General features: G+C 45.0%; 2 protein-coding genes across 14 annotated transcripts in view; one reads left to right on the plus strand and one right to left on the minus strand.

The window, feature by feature from the left end:
* The window catches only part of LOC100438104 (zinc finger and SCAN domain-containing protein 5A), a 90,851-nt gene that overhangs the window by 8,952 nt on the left and 65,229 nt on the right, over window positions 1-16,670 (minus strand). The gene's annotated exons all lie outside the window — the stretch shown is intronic.
* On the plus strand, window positions 1,450-15,497 carry LOC100443720 (putative zinc finger and SCAN domain-containing protein 5D). Its single transcript, XM_054539269.2, is given in 6 exon segments — window positions 1,450-1,596; window positions 8,403-8,533; window positions 12,182-12,422; window positions 13,222-13,425; window positions 14,316-14,466; window positions 14,734-15,497. Coding segments are annotated over 6 exon segments (1,638 nt in total).

Raw genomic sequence — 16,670 nt, forward strand, 5'->3', positions numbered from 1 at the left:
CCCGCCTCGGCCTCCCAAAGTGCTGGGATTACAGGCATGAGCCACCACACCCGGCCCCAACATATTATTATTAACGAAGGTCACCAGGGTCAAGTTTGGAAACAGGTATACATTGTGATGCAATCGTCAGAACCAAGCTAGTTAACATCTCCATCACCTCACATAGATACCATGTTCTTTCCTTATTATTTATTTCTTAAACTCTTGGGCTCAAGCAATCCTGCTTCAGCCTCCCTAGCAGCTGGGGTTACAAGCACGAGCCACATCTGGCTTTCTTTTTATTTCTTGGTGTGTGTGTGTGTGTGTGTGTGTGTGTGTGTGTGGTGGAAACATTTAAGATACACCCTCTGAGCAAATTTCAAGTATACAGTACAGATGCTCCTCGACTTACAATGAAGTTACATCCTGATAAACCCTATTGTGAATGTAAAATATAGAAAATAAAAATGCATTTACTATTAGGTCACTTACTGAACATCAGCACTTAGCCTAGCCTACCTTCAACCTGCTCAGAACATTTACATTCCCCTGCTGTCAGGCAAAATCATCCACAGGAAACCTATTTTGTAATAGAGCACTGAATATCTCATGTCATTTATTGAACATTGTACTGAAAGTGACAATCAGAATGGTGTGTGAATACTCCTCAGTAACGTACACAGCTGAAAGCAGAACTTTGAGATCAGACTGACAACATGGCAAAACCCGGTCTCTACAAAAAACACAAAAGTTCACTGGGCATTATGGTGCAAGCCCGTAGTCCCAGCTACCTGGGAGTCTGAGGCAGAAGAATTGCTTGAGCCTGGGAGGTCAAGGTTGCAGTGAGCTGTGATCACGCCACTGCACTCCAGCCAGGGCAACAGAGCCAGACCCTTTCTCAAAAAATAAATGAATACATAAATATTCCCCTCATACAAAAAAGATAAGTATGTAAGTCACTCATATGTCAAATTATTTGATTTAGCATTGCACGTTGTATATATGTATCAAAACATTATGTTGTACACCAAAAATGTGTATGTATCATTTTTATTTGTAAATTTATAAAGTTAATAATAATATCTAAAAGAAAATAAAGTTTCTCTAAGAATGTGTGACCAACCACCATCCTTCCCTCATGGGGATGTGGAGTTTCCCTCATCTTGGATGCCTAACAGACCTGTCAATCACCACATATCCCAGACTGACCACATCTTTCCCCACCTTATGTAAAGGTGGCTCCAGTTCCCTTGATGTGCAATCCACAAGATTTGTGGGGTTATCCTTGATTCCTGCATTTCCCTCACATGACACACTCAGTCTCTCAACAAATCCTATACCTTAATTAATGTGTTTATTGACATGAATTTCACGCGACATAAAATTAACTGTTTTATCAGTACAGTTTAGTGGCATTTGGTGCATTTACACTGCTGTGCAGCAGCTCCTTTAGCTGGTTCCTGTGCCTGCATGTCCAGAGTCCAAGTTCTGACATTTGTACATACTCATGAAGTCATTGCCGTCATCAAGAAGCTGAACATTCCCACCATCCTCCAACGCTTCCCCAGGCTCTTCATCATCTGTCCCTCCCACAACTGCATCCCTGGACAACCACTGGTGTTCTCTGTGTCATTACAGATCACGGACAGAATTTTCTTTTTCTTTCTTTTTTTCTTTTTTTTTTTTTTTGAGACAGTATCTTGCTCTGTTGCCCAGGCTGCAATGCAGTGGTATGATAATGGCTCACTGTAGCCTCAACTTCTCAGCCTTAAGTGAACCTCCTACCTCAGCCCCCCAGGTAGCTGGGACCACTATGTCCGGCTAATTTTTTCTACTTTTTGTAGAGATGGGTCTCACTATATTGCCTAGGCTGATCTTGAACTCCTGGGCTCAAGCAATCCACCTGCTTTTGCCTCCCAAAGTGCTGAGATTACATGTGTCAGCCACTGTGCCCAGCCTAGTAATAGAATTTTCTAGAATTTTATATCGATAGAATCACACCAGATGCACTTTTTTTCTGGCTGTCCCCTTTCACTTTCGTAACTATTCTGAGATTCATCCATGTTCTTGGGTATTATCAATGATTTCTTTTTACTGCTGAGTAGTATTCCAAACTTTATTAAATTGGGCCCTTTGGATATGAGTTATTTATTTTATATCAACTATACCTCAATAAGACTATGAGAAAAAAAAAAAAGAGGATTCTCTTAAAACTTGAAAACAAGTTCAGAATCTGACCAGCTCTCCTCATCTCAACTACCAGTACTCATGGGCAAGCCACAGCCATCAACGTGGATGACGCTTCTGTGATCCTCACTGAGCTCTTTTTTCTTCCCCTTCCCCTATATGGGCTAATTTTTTTTTCTTTTTCTTTTTTTTTTTTTTCAGACAGGGTCTTACTCTATTGCCCAGGCTGAAGTACAGTTGCACAATCATAGCTCACTGCAGCCTCAACCTCTCAGGCTCAAGCAATCCTCCCACCTCAGCTTCCCCAGTAGCTGCGACCACAGGTGTGCACCACCAGGCCTGGCTAATTGTTTTGTATGTTTTTGTAAACACTGAGTTTCACCATGTTGCCCAGGCTGGTCTTTAACTCCTGGACCCAAGCAATCTACCTGCCTCAGCTTCTTAAAGTGCTAGGATTACAGGCATCAGCCATCATGTCTGACTATATGGGCTTATTTCCAAGACTTTATTCCAAAAAAAATGTTAAACAGAAGTCAGAAAGCTACTCTATGAAGGCAGAGGCATTCGTTGGAGCTCTGAGTGATGTACCTGCAATGTCTAGATTCTAATTTTAGGAGTTGGCAGTGTCAACCCAATTCTATCTCAACACTATTCAATGACTGAAATAGTGGCAGCTCCACCTACTAGTACAATGGGTCAAGTTTTCACATTTCACATGTGCCTACAGCATGGGGCGTGGCAGGCTTGAGATGAGATTTCTGCTTGTTTCTATTTATCTTCAGACTGTTGAGAAAGTCAGGTCATGGCATTCATTTAGTCCAAACATCACCGTCTGTAAAAACAGTGTCGACGTTTTGTCTTTGAAATGGTCCCCGCCCTCCGCTCGTTATTGTGTTGGGAGTGAAATGAGAGGACATGCTTGGCACCTGGAGATGATTGGCTTTTACAGCTGTGCGCCATAAGGGCAAATGGTTCCATTGTTTGATGAGCCGCCCTGGCGGTGGGTGGATCAGTCACTTCTAAACAGATAAGGAATGGCTAGAAAGCTCTTGTGCCAAACCAGCTTGAAGCAACCTCACCCACACCAGATCCCTCACTTTTTTAAGAAATCACCCTCCTATTTTTTGTTGTTGTTGTTGTTGTTTTTTTGCAGATCTGCAACTTTTTTTCACAGCTGCTTAAAAAAAAAATACTACTGTTCACCCCAGACTTTCTTTTGATACACTAAGTAAACAAAACAGATTTTTTTTTGCCATAAATATCAGCAGACACTTCCTGGCACCCCATATTGTATTGGCATGGGTGTTAACAGTCCCAGTTCAGGTGTGCAGTGTTTCAGGTGGATGCACTGTAACAAGGATGTAAATGCGGAGCCATCCTCAGAATCACATTCAGTCATGGGGTTGCCCTTCCAAGCTGGCAGAAAAGGAACCCGGGCCAGGCACCGTGAACACACACAGTAACTCACACCTGTAATCCCAGCACTCTGGAAGGCTGAGGCAGGAGGATTTCTTGAGACCAGGAGTTTGAGACCAGCCTGGGCAACATAGTGAGACCTAACTCTACAAATAAGAGATTGTGTGTCCGGATGATGAACTCACAAAGATTTCAGAATGTCAGTAGGAGAGGAGGTGTGTGGGATAGCAGCAAATTCCTCAGTGAATGAGGCAGAGAAATTGGTAAAAAGAAGGAAAGTGAAAACAAGAAGTATGTTCCCATTTTCAAGGTCTTCCTGGTTCACAAAGTGGGAAGGAAGAAACTACTGAAGAGGAAAGAGTTCTCTTGAAGAGTACAGAATTCCTGTGCTTCCAGGTTCAGGTTCATAAAAAGAAAAGAGAAAAGTTTGCAGCCATGCAGGGTGAACAAGCTCTGAAGATATATTATATGGACTAGGGGCTGTAATCAGTGTTAGAGACCATCCCCTACTTCCGATGGCTCTGAGGCAGGAGAATAGGGTGAGGGAAGAGAGAGACCCTCTCATATTGTTTTATATTGTTTTATACTCAATACCTGTTCTAAAAAAAACAACAAGGAAGTATAAAACCAAAGACAGGCAGCCCGGCGCCAGGCCCAAAACCAGGCCTGGGCCTGCCTGGACTAAACCCAGTAGTTAAAAATCAACTGATAACTTAAAAACTGATGTTACTCATAGATTCCAGACATTGTACAGAAGAACATTGTGAAACTCCCTGCCCTGTTCCGTTTCTTTCTGATCACCGGTGCATGCAGCCCCTGTCACGTATCCCTTGCTTGCTCAAATCAATCACGACCCTTTCATGTGAAATCCTTGAAGAGTTGTGAGCCCTTAAAAGGGACAGGAATTGCTCACTCGGGGATTTCGGATTTTAAGGCAGTAGCTTGCCGATGCTCCCAGCTGAATAAAGCCCTTCCTTCTACAACTCGGTGTCTTGAGAGGTTTTGTCTGTGGCTTGTCCTGCTACAAGGGAATTAGGGTAACCAGGGGTTAAGGTAGAAGCAAAAGAACAGCAGCTGCAGCCAGTTCTAGGCAAGATTAGACAGCACACAGGCCACATCCTCATTCCTGTGATAACGAGACAGAAGCCTCCGCTCCAGCCTCTGACTGACCATGGGCCAAACTTCCACTCCAGCCTCTGATGGACAGTGGGCCAAACTTCCACTCCAGCCTCTGACTGACCGTGGGCCAAGCCTCCACTCCAGCCTCTGATGGACGGTGGGCCAAGTCTCCACGTCAGCCTCTGATTGGTCGCAAGTCAGTCCTTCACGGGGTGTAGCCAATGGGAGGCCTCTCAAAGGCACCGAGGGGTATTGCCAGGTTCCTTTTGTTAATAAAAACTCTAATTGAGGAAGCTCTTGGGCTTCTTGCTGGAGCCCCGCTCCCAGTCTGTGAATTGTCTTCAATAAACCTGTGCTTTCTTTACTTCGTTTTTTTGTGTTTTTGTCTTTCGTTGCTTTGTTCTTTTGTTACTTTGTGCGTTTCATTCAATTCTCTGTTCAACACGCCTAGAACGTCGACAACTCCATCCGGTAACAGCTCCACGTACAATTTTTCTCCTTTACGGTGGTGCTTTCAGCTGTGTACATTGCTGAGGAGGATCCACACCGCCATTCTGATTGTCACTTTCAGTTCAGTATTCAACAAACTACAGGAGAGAGTCAACACTTTATTATAAAATAGGTTTTCTGTTGGACGATTTTGCCAAACTGTAGGGGAAGGTACGTGTTCGGGGCAGGTTTAGGGTAGGCTAGGCTAAACTCTGATGTTTCGTAGGTGACATAATATTAAATGCATTTTTTTATCTTCTATATTTTCAATGTATCAGGATGTGACTTCGCTGTAAGTTGAAGAGCATCCATACTGTATCGTATACTTGAAATTTGCTAAGAATATCGATCATGGGCAGGGCGCGGTGGCTCATGCCTGTAATTCCATTAATTTGGGAAGCTGAGACGGGCGGATCGCTTGAGCTCAGGAGTTTGAGACCAGCCTGGGCAACATGGCGAAACCCCATCTCTACAAATAATATAAAAATTAGCCGGGCATGGTGGCACCTGTATTCCCAGCTGCTTGGGAGGAAGAGGCAGTAGGATCATTTGAGCCCGGGAGGCGGAGGTTGCAGTGACCTGAGATTGTGCCATTGTGCTCCAGCCTGGGTGACAGAGTGAGGTTCTGTCTCAAAAATAAAAAAAATTTAAAAAAGATAGATCATAAGTGTTTCACCACAGACACACGGACACACACACGGACACACACACACGGACACATGAACACAAACACATGAACACATGGACACACACGAACACACACCTACACACATGTGGACACACACACGGACACACAGACACGCATGAACACATGGACACACACATATGGGGACACACACACGGACACACACAGAGACACACACTGACATACGGAAACACACACGGACACACACCCACACACAGACATACACACGGACACACACACACACATACACACATATGCACACATACACACAGACACACACACACACACGTCAAAGAAACAAAAAGCAAGCCGGGGGTCGTGGCATATGCTCCTAGTCCCCACTACTGGGGAGGCTGAGGCAGGAGGATTGCTTGAGGCCAGGAATTAAGCAAATAAATAAATAATGAAAAGAAAATAGTCACTATGTGAGTTGACGAATACATTAATTAGCTTGATTGTAGTGATAATTACACCATGAATAGGGATATGTAAACACCAGCATGGTGACCTTAGTCACCAAGGACGGATAGAGCCCAGGAATTGGAGAGCAGCCTGGACAACATAGCTATACCCCCATCTTTACAAAAAAATCTTTTAAAATTAGCCCAGTGTGGTGGTGCTTGCCTGTAATTCCAGATACGCAGGAGGCTGGAGCAGGAGGCTCTCTTGAGCCCAGGGGTTTGAGGCTGCAGTGAGCCATGAGTTTTCCATCGCACCCAGCCAAGGTGACACAGTGAGACCTTGGCTCTAAAAATAAATAAATCAATAAACAAATTTATCCACACAGGTAGGAGATCTCTACAAGAAAAACTATAAAATACTGATGAGAGGAAATGAAGAGGGCACAAAAATGGAAAGACATTCCATGTTCATAAATCGGAAGAATTCACATTGTGAAAATGACCACACTATTAATAGAGATCTACAGATCCAGCTCAATCCCTACCAAAATGCCAAAGACATTCCTCATGAGAACATGACATGTTTCAAGAGGAGAGGATTGGAGGGAATTGGGTAGGTAGATGGTGGTTTTAGGCAGATTCTAGTTCATTCCACTTAATAACTCCATTTTGAACTGACTCACTATCAACGCCTCAATTATTAACAAGGAAAAATATCACAAAGCATGAGAAAATGCATCAGGAAATAAGTCTCAGAACTTTTTGGCAAAATGACCTTGTGTTGGGCACTTTACTGACATAATCTTATTTCATCTTCCAAAGAACACACCAGAAAGGTAATAATTCCCTGGTTCTATTCACAGGGAGCTTGAAGTTCCCAAAATTCAGTGGCTTAAGATTTCCCAAGGATTTAAACCAGAATCAGTGTAATATTAATAGGCCTCCAATGTATATTAAATGTTAGACGAGAAAATTTACTCTGAATTAAAAATAAATGAGCCACAATTTGAATGGATTTGTGAGTCAGCTGATGCTTCGAACTTCCCAAATTGTAATGTAATCATGTAATCTAATCATGAGACTCAGTTGTCATTCCACAATGACTCCATGATCCACGCAGTATAATTCACACCTAACATTAAGGCTTTTCATGTTTGAGAGGCCTCAGTCAGGGGGCTGAGAACCAGGGAACCCTGTAGGACCCTCAGTGTATCTATAAACCACCCTCTCACCGTCCTGGAGTGAATGCAGAGTGGGGACCACGTGCCTTTCTCTGGTTCCCACTGTTTTTACATAAGGGTAGGTTGGCTGATATCAAACCAGTGATTTAGACCAGTTCAAGCAAAGCTTTTCCATGTGAATTCCAAGAGATTGAAAAAGAAAAGAATTATCACTAATATTTATTGTATATCAGCAATGACTGTATTTTTCAATATATTGACATTCATATGTGAAAGGCTTTGCTTAAACTGCATTAAATCACTGGTTTGATATTAATCCAACAACTCTTAACATGTCCTTTACTTTACTTGTTAGGATATCACTGTCTGTGTGGCGCGAGGGGACCCAAAGTGATTAAAACTTGTGGACCTAGGGCGAGGCGTGGTGGCTCACGCCTGTAATCTCAGCACTTTGGGAGGCCGAGGTGGGCAGATCACAAGGTCAGGCGTTCCAGACCAGCCTGGCCAACATGGTGAAACTCCGTCTCTACTAAAAATACAAAAATTAGCCAGGTGTGGTGGTGGGCACCTGTAATCCCAGCTACTCATGAGGCTGAGGCAGAAGAATCGCTTGAACCCGGGAGGTGGAGGTTGCAGTGAGCCGAGATCACACCACTGCACTCTAGCCTGGGGGACAGTGTGAGACTCTGTCTCAAAAAAAAACCAAAAGAAGAAGAAAAACCCCACAAAACCAAACAACGACAACAAAAAAACTTGTGGATCTATATTTTCTGAGGCCTCCAAATACTTCAGCAATATGACAAATAATTCAGTAGAGTGGGAAAACCTATGTTATTTGCACAGTAGGCATGTTTAATACTTTAATTTCCTGTGGGCGGGGTTTCATTGGGAAATGTAATCAACACGGATCACCTAAAATGGATTACATGGCCCTATACCAATCAGGGGCTTCGCAGGAACTAGAAACAGGGCCTGGAGTCCTTCGACTTCTCCATAAATAGACACAGTTCAGCTCCAGGCCAGTTGGAGAGCACATCCCAGATGCGAGAAAGTTGGAGGCAGAAGGCGGGAAGGAGGTAAGTGTCCAGAGGCCGTGTCTGTGGGGTTTAGGAGCTGGCATGCAGGGGGGTTAGTTTCAGAAAGATTTGGGTTTATTTTCTCATGCATTTTCTTGGAGACCTTGTGAAGGCAGCGGGTCTCCTTTGCACCCCACGGTTAACTCTGGCTTGTTATGAAACCCTTATGTAAATTAGGAATAATATTAACTTTCTCATCATGGATAGGTTACATTTTAGAGACGGGAGTCTCGCTCATTTCCCAGGCTGGCTTAAATTCTTGGTCTCCAGCCATTGGCCAGACTTCACTTCGCCAGCAGCTGGGACGACAGGCACCTACCTGCCAACAGGCCCGGCTACATTTTATTTTTTTGTAGAGATGGGGTCTCGGTATGTTGCACAGGCTGGTCTTGAACTCCTAGGCTCAAGCGATCATACTATCTGGGTCTTCCAAACTGTTGGAATTCAGGTGTGAGCCACCTTGCTGGCCACACACCACTTGTTGAAAAGCATCACTGGATTTTCCCTTTCTACAGGGTAAAATCAAGCCATTAATGAATGAGCATCAACCTACTAGGCCAATGAGAATCTGAGCTAAGTGCCCCTACATGGGGGTCCTGTGTGCTATATACTCCCAGAATTGAATACTAACCTGCGTACCTGCCTTTATTTTTTCCCATGTTCCATTGCTTGCTTTAATGGGAAAAGAACTGAGAGTGAATACACGGTGATTTCTAGGAACATGAAACCACTTTTTTAAGAGACAGGCTCTCACTATGTTGCCCAGGCTGTTATCAAACTCCTGGGCTCAAGTGATCCTCTTGCGTTGGCCTGAGCAGCAGCAGGCGCCCTTGCGGCAAAGCCACTTTTAATTCCAGAATTTTAGGCTCTCTTTTCTCTCTCATATTTGTATGCTTTTTAAAAAAAAATTAATTTGCTTTCAAATTGAAAACTAAAAATTGTATATAACTGTGGTGTACAGCATAATGTGCTTTGTAGGATACGAACACTAAAATGGCTAAATTGAGCTACTATTCACATGCCTTACTTTATGTACTAATCATTTTTGGCTGTGAGAATACTTGATTGAAATCTACTCTTTTAGCAATTTCCAAATATACAATACATTGTGATGAACTGAAGTCACCATGTTAGACAATTGCTCTCTTGAATTCATTTCTCCAACTGAAATTTGTACCCTTAGACCTATATCTCCCCAACCCCCACCCCAGCCCTGGTAACCACCATTCTACTTACTGCTACTATGAGTCCACTAGGTTTTTAAAATTATTATTCATGTCACCTACTTCTTTTTTAATTTTTTAAATGATTTTAACTTGTATTTTAGATTCAGTGGGTACCTGTGCAGATTTGTTACATGAGTGTACTGAGTGATGCTGAGATTTGGGGTATGACTCAACATGTCACCCAGGATGTGAGAAGAGTACCCGATAGGTAGTTTTTCCACCTTCCCTCCCTCTATCCCCTCCAGAGTTTCACTGTCTTGGAATCCACGTCCTGATTTCCTTTCCTCTGTGTAGATGCCCAGGAGCAGGATTGCCAGATCATGCAGTTGTTGGACTTTTAATTTTCTGAGGAGCTTCTATACTGTCTCCCATATCGGCTGCTCTAATTTACATCCCAGCACAGGGCGCAGAGGATCCCTTTCCCCCGAATCCTCACCAACACTCATTCCATGTGTCTTTTTGGGAACAGCCACTCTAGCAGGCATGAGGGGTGCTTTGTGGTTTGGATTTGCATGTCCCTGATGATGAATGATGAAGAGGTTTCCTAGACCTGCTGGCCATTCACATGTCTTCATCTGAGACGTCCACACAGGCACCTTGCCCCCTTCTAGTGGGTTATGTGTTTTCTTGCTATGGGGTAGTTTGAGTTGCTTATGTTTTGCATAGGAACTGCTTGTGAGATGTGTGGTTTGCAAATATTGTCTCCTCTGGGTTGTCTTCCCTCTCTGCTGATTGTTTCGTGGGCTGTCTCTGTGTTCTGCACTTGCTCAGATTCCTTCCAGGAAGCGTAGGTTTTCCATCCTTCAGGATTCCAGTGACTCTTCCCGAGACCCTCCTGTCAATTCTTTCTTCTTTCTGAAGACCTTTCGGTTGCTTCTCCCACCTGTGGCTAGGAAGGCAGGGCTGCGTTCTCATAGCTGTTGCACTTGGATAATAACTGATGCCTGGAGAGTATCACACAGTGTCTCCTGCCTAATGAAACTACATTTAGAATCAAATTTCAAAAAATCGTTCTTTCTCTCTTTTTTTCGAGACGGAGTCTTGCTCTTGTTGCCCAGGCTGGAGTGCAATGGCACGATGTTGGCTCACTACAACTTCCACTTCCCTGATTCAAGTGATTCTCCTGCCTCAGACTCCCAAGTAGCTAGGATTACAGGCACGTGCCACCACACCCAGCTAATTTTTTGTATTTTTAGTAGAGACGAAGTTTCACCATGTTGGTCAGGCTGGTCTCGAACTCCTGACCTCAAGTGATCCTCCCGTCTTGGCCTCCCAAAGTGCTGGGACTACAGGCATGAGCCACCACACCCAGCCTCAAAAAATCTATTGTATTATTTCACTTCCTGAAAATTTCATAGAGCACTAGACTTTAAATCCATTTTCTCAGATGAGATTAGGAATAGAGAAACCCTTAGAGACAGAAGGTAGATTAGGGATTGGCAGGGGCTGGGGTGGGTGAGCAGGGGGTGATCACTGATGGGGATGGGGTTCCTTTTGGGGTGATGAGACAATTCTGGAACTAGACAGTGGTGATGGTTGCACAGCATGGTGCATGCCTTAGTGCCATGAAATTGTGCACTTGAAGAGGGTAAAAATGATGAAATTTATGAATGTGCATTTTACCAAAATAACAATATCTGTGTAGGAGTTGAATTCTCATATGATTACTTAATGCTCTCCCTTCCCTGGAGCAAACAAATGTCCTAGGGTTAACAAGAAAAGGTGTTGGGGGACAACTGTAGGTTGTAACTATTTTTCTCTATCTTTGTGCATAATTATGATGAAGGGCTTTACCTTGGATCTTGTCTGGACAGGAAAACATAAATAAGTTACTGTTGCATCAGATTTTAGGAGCTTCACATAAGTATCCTATTTAATTTACAGTTGGGAACCATGTTGTTCCAATTGAAAAAAAAAAAACTGATTTCACTTCTGCACAATGATTTCCTGGAGATCAGAATCCAGGGGAGCATTAAGATTTTAAATCAGAACATATAGTCAGGTGTAGACACCGGAAGAATAACAGGGTGGGTTGATTTCCACTGTGCTGAATTCGATGCTGCTGAAGAAGTGGCGTCCAGGATTTGGATGAGGGTTTTGGAAGGGATGGGTGGATAGACTAGAAACTTTGATCAGGCTCATGTTGTTTTTTGCAGACTTCTGAACAGTGAATCTATTATTGAGGAAAACCAAAGGAGGCCTGTCTAGATAGGTCTCAATTAGACACCAGCTACTGGAAGAACTTTCTCAGAGACTGACTGAAATATTCTCCACCAGATATGGCTGCAAATTGCAACTCCTCATGGGGTCAGGGAGGACCCCGCAACAGCCCTGAGTCAGAGCCGCCACGGTCTGTGGCTTCCCCAGAAACTCAACCTGGAAATCATCACCAGGACCCTGAGACTTGTCACGTGAACTTCAGGATGTTCAGCTGCCCAGAGGAGTCGGACCCCATCCAGGCTCTGAGGAAACTCACTGAGCTGTGCCATCTTTGGCTGAGGCCCGACCTCCACACCAAAGAGCAGATCCTGGACATGCTGGTGATGGAGCAGTTCATGATCTCCATGCCCCAGGAGCTCCAGGTCTTAGTCAAGGTGAACGGTGTGCAGAGCTGCAAAGACCTGGAGGACCTGCTACGAAATAACAGAAGACCCAAGAAATGGGTGAGTGGGACCTTCGTGATTGGTGCAGGGAAGGGGAGCTGGGATGGGGGCTGCATGGTGCAGCTGGACTCAAGAGGACCCGAGGGGCTGCTCTAGGTCAGGACTTCCAAGTAGAGGAGAGTTTGCCCAACAGGGACACATGGCAGTGTCTGGGGACAGTTTTTGTTGTCACGAGGGGGAGGACAGGAGATGCTGCTAAGCATTCTCCAATGCTCAGGACAACCCACCATGACAAATAATCATCCAGATTCAATTATCAGCTGTGCTGAGATGGCAAGTTCCTGGTGTAGGAGATGGACAGGCAGAGGGGATACAGGGACCCACACACTGTGTGAGGCCAACATGAAAGAAAGACATTGGTGAAATATTACGCCTGATGGAACGTAGGGAAGGAGGCATTAGAGTGAACTGAAGGGGGACCCAGAAGTCCCATCCTGAGGCAGGGAAAGTGGTTGGTATCAGATGCAAGGATCTGCCTCCAGGTCCCCAAATGAGCCCCTAAGTTCTAACACAGGTGAGCTGCCATTGGCCAATTGAGTTGGATTCACCCAGAATATTTCTCCTTGTCTTCTCTTTGGTCGAGAGACCCTTTCATCTAAAGGACTCATATTTATGTACTTATCTAGAAAAGAAAAAAATTCAGACAGGATTGCTGTGTCCACAGAGCTGATTCTGCATCGGGAAGGCAGATTTGAACATTAATTACGATAAAGTGTGAGCATTATGGCAGGACCCAGGGAATATGAGAGCTACTTTCAGGTTCTCATAGTGAGTCTGATTGTCTTTTTTCTCTCTACAGTCTGTGGTCAACTTTCTTGGCAAGGAATATCTTATGCAGGAATCAGATGTCGAGATGGCTGAAATCCCTGCCAGTGTCAGAGATGATCCGGGAGGCGTGTCCAGCAAGCGGGCCTCCTCTGTGAATGAGATGCGTCCGGGGGAAGGCCAGGCCAGCCAAGAGCTGCAGACCCTGCCCAAGGTCCCTGCACTGTCCAGGAGGCAGGTGAGTGTGTGAGGCCCTGGTGTCTAGGCAGAGGTGGGAGAAGGAACAGGAGAAAACTGAGTGTGCTTCTGGACTGATTGAGAGATTTGGCACAGGAGAAGAACAGAGACATTCCCCATGGATTTGTTACATCCTTAGACATTCCTGAGTCATCACAGAGAATGAAGCCTCATCTACTTTTCCCTCCACCATGAGAGCTTTTAGCATGTAGGGTGGGGGGTAAGAAATGGTCTCAGTGAAATGAGGGAGGCAGTTGGCACAGAAGAATGAACTGAAGGTCCCTTCCCTATTCAGTTTCCTCAAAGACATTTAAAGTAATAATTCAGCAAGGAACGCACTTTCTACAGATTGTCAATTTCTTAATTTGAGGAGTGTTTCTTAACTGGGGTGATTTTGCCTTTCAGGACACATGGCCATGTCTGGAGATGTGTTTGTGTGTCATTGTAGGGGGTGGTGGGGTGTTAATAGCATCTAGAGGGTGGAGGCGGGGTCTCTGCTCTGCACAGGAGCACCCCCTCCAGGAAGGTGATGCAGCCCCAATGCCAGTGGTGCCAGGGGTTAGGGGCCTCGACCTAGAGTCATGCTCCTTCCAGCGTCAGGGGCAGGGAGACGTTGGCATGGTGGGGAGAAATATGCTCAGAGAACCAAAGAGTGAAAACCACCAGGCACAGGAGCTGATTTAGAATATGGAGGGTGCAGATTAGGGACAGACTCAGAAATGAGGTGGTGATATTTATTTGGGATGATGTGGGAGGCCCATAGGAAGTCTGCACCTATCCCTAAACCTGTATCATTAGAAAAGTTGGTGTATCCAGTCAGGAAGGGACAGTGATGTCCATGACCCACCAGTTTAGGCATGGCAGTCATTGCTGTTGGTTTTCCATTGTCAGGAAGAGGACTTCCTGCTGCCAGAGACTATTTTCATGAAAAGTGACCCAAAGGCTCTGAGACCCAAGCCAACCTTGGAGAAGGATCTGAACATAGACAGGGAAGAAAACACAGGACTTACATCCCCAGAGCCTCAGCTTCCAAACGGTCCTAGTGAGTATGAAGACTTCGATCCACAGGGGTTAGTCCCTCTCTTCTGGGGTGCGGGGCTGGGGTCCCAGCATTATCATGTCTGGGGGAGTTGGCACTCAGCTGCCAAAGCCTCTCCATCCCTTACTCTCCAGAGACCTACAGTCCAATGTCTTATGTTTAAGGTTGAGGGGAAGTTGTCAGCCAACATCAGCGTTTGGTTGCAATGAGTTTGGTGTATTGAAAATGTGCCTTATTAACTGTTGTGCGTGGAATCCCTTCTTCCAGCAGGTGTGGTGGGAGCTAAGGAGGGGAAGGAACCCCAAAGAAGAGGCTCTGTGGAAAATGTGGATGCTGACACACTTTCTGCCTGCGTTGTGGAGAGAGAAGCTTTGACTCACAGCGGGAACAGAGGAGACGCTCTGGATCTGAGATGTCCCAAAAGAAGCAAACCAGACGCCACCTCCATTTCCCAAGAAGGGCCTCAAGGAGGAGCCACACCTGTGGGCAACAGCGAATCCCCGGGAAAACCTGAGATAAATTCAGTTTATTCCTCAGGGCCTGCGGGCGCAGTCAGTCAGCCTGTTGGCCAAGAAGCCAAGGAACTGCCGCTCTTTGCATGTGGCGTGTGCAATAAGAGGTTTACGTGTAATTCCAAGCTAGCCATCCACACGAGATCACACACAGGAGAGAGACCCTTTCAATGTAATTTCTGTGAGAGGTGCTTCATGCAGCTCTCAGACCTCCGCGTTCACCAGCGAATCCACACTGGTGAGAAGCCCTACACATGCGACGTCTGCAACAAACGGTTCAACAGGATGTTCTCCTTGAAGTGTCACAAGAGGAGCCACACGGGGGAGAAGCCCTATAAATGTAACGACTGCAAGAAAGTTTTCACCTACAGGAAGAACTTGAATGAGCACAAGCTCATCCACTCCGGAGAGAAACCCTATAAATGTCCCAAGTGTCTAAGAGCCTTTCGTCGGCCTGAAACGTTAAAATGCCACCAGAAAACACATCAAGAAACCACTGCACCCAGAGAATGTGAAGGATGATTTTTCATTGATGTTATTAGATGAGATATGACATGAAGCAGGTGCAAGGGCGCCTGGCACACAGAGGGAGTGCCCTAGATAGGAATGCCAGGATGTCCGAGTAAATATTCTTCTCCCCACAGAGCTTTGTTTTCGTACAGGTTTATTTGGGTTTGTGTTGCTGTTCTTTTTTTTTTTTTTTTTTTGAGACGGAGTCTTGTTCTGTCGCCCAGGCTAAAGTGCAGTGGTGTGATCTCGGCTCACTGCCAGCTCCGTCTCCTAGGTTCACACCATTCTCCTGCCTCAGCCTCCCGAATAGCTGGGACTACAGGCGCCCGCCACCATACCCGGCTAATTTTTTGTATTTTTAGTAGACACGGGGTTTCACCGTTAGCCAGGATGGTCTCGATCTCCTGACCTCGTGATCCGCCCTCCTCACCCTCCCAAAGTGCTGGGATTACAGGAGTGAGCCACCGCGCCTGGCCTGTTCTTTCAATAAACAAACATCTAATTAGTTTTCAGTATTTCATAACAAAAAACGGAGCCTTTTGATTGACATGCTATTATCCACTGTTTTGCTGTAAAGTAAGGTTGTCAAAGTAGGTGTTCAGATTAAATACACAATGCCTCGGGAAATCTGTGTTTCAAATAAACAATTTTTTTTAGTATCAGCCTGTTCTAAATTATTCATTATTTATCTGAAACTCAGCTTCTATTGGGTATCCTGCACTGTTTTCTTTTTTGTTTCTTTTTCTTTTCTTTTCTTTTTTTTGAGATGGGGTCTCACTCTTTCACCCAGGCTGGAGTGCAGTGGTGTAATCACAGCTCACTGCAGACTTGATCGCGGCTCAAGCAATTCTGCCGTCTTGGCCACTGGAGTAGCTGGGACTAGAAGAACACACCACACCATGTCAGCTAATTTTTGTATTTTTTGAAGAGAGGGGTTTTGCCACGTTGCCCAGCCTGGTCTTGAACTCCTAAGTTCAAGTGATCTGCCTGCCTCGGCCTCCCAAAGTGCTATTACAGGTGTGAGCCACTGCATCCTGCATTGTTTGTATTAGGCTTTATTAGTATTACTTCATTCAAATTTTTTGAAATAAATTTTTTGTAGTGATGGGATCTGGTTTTGTTGCCAAGGCTGATCTCGAAGTCCTGGCCTCAAGCGAGCCTTCCACCTTGGCCTCCAGAAGTGCT

Source organism: Pongo abelii, chromosome 20, assembly GCF_028885655.2.
Source record: "Pongo abelii isolate AG06213 chromosome 20, NHGRI_mPonAbe1-v2.0_pri, whole genome shotgun sequence".
Classification (NCBI taxonomy): Eukaryota; Metazoa; Chordata; class Mammalia; order Primates; family Hominidae; genus Pongo; species Pongo abelii.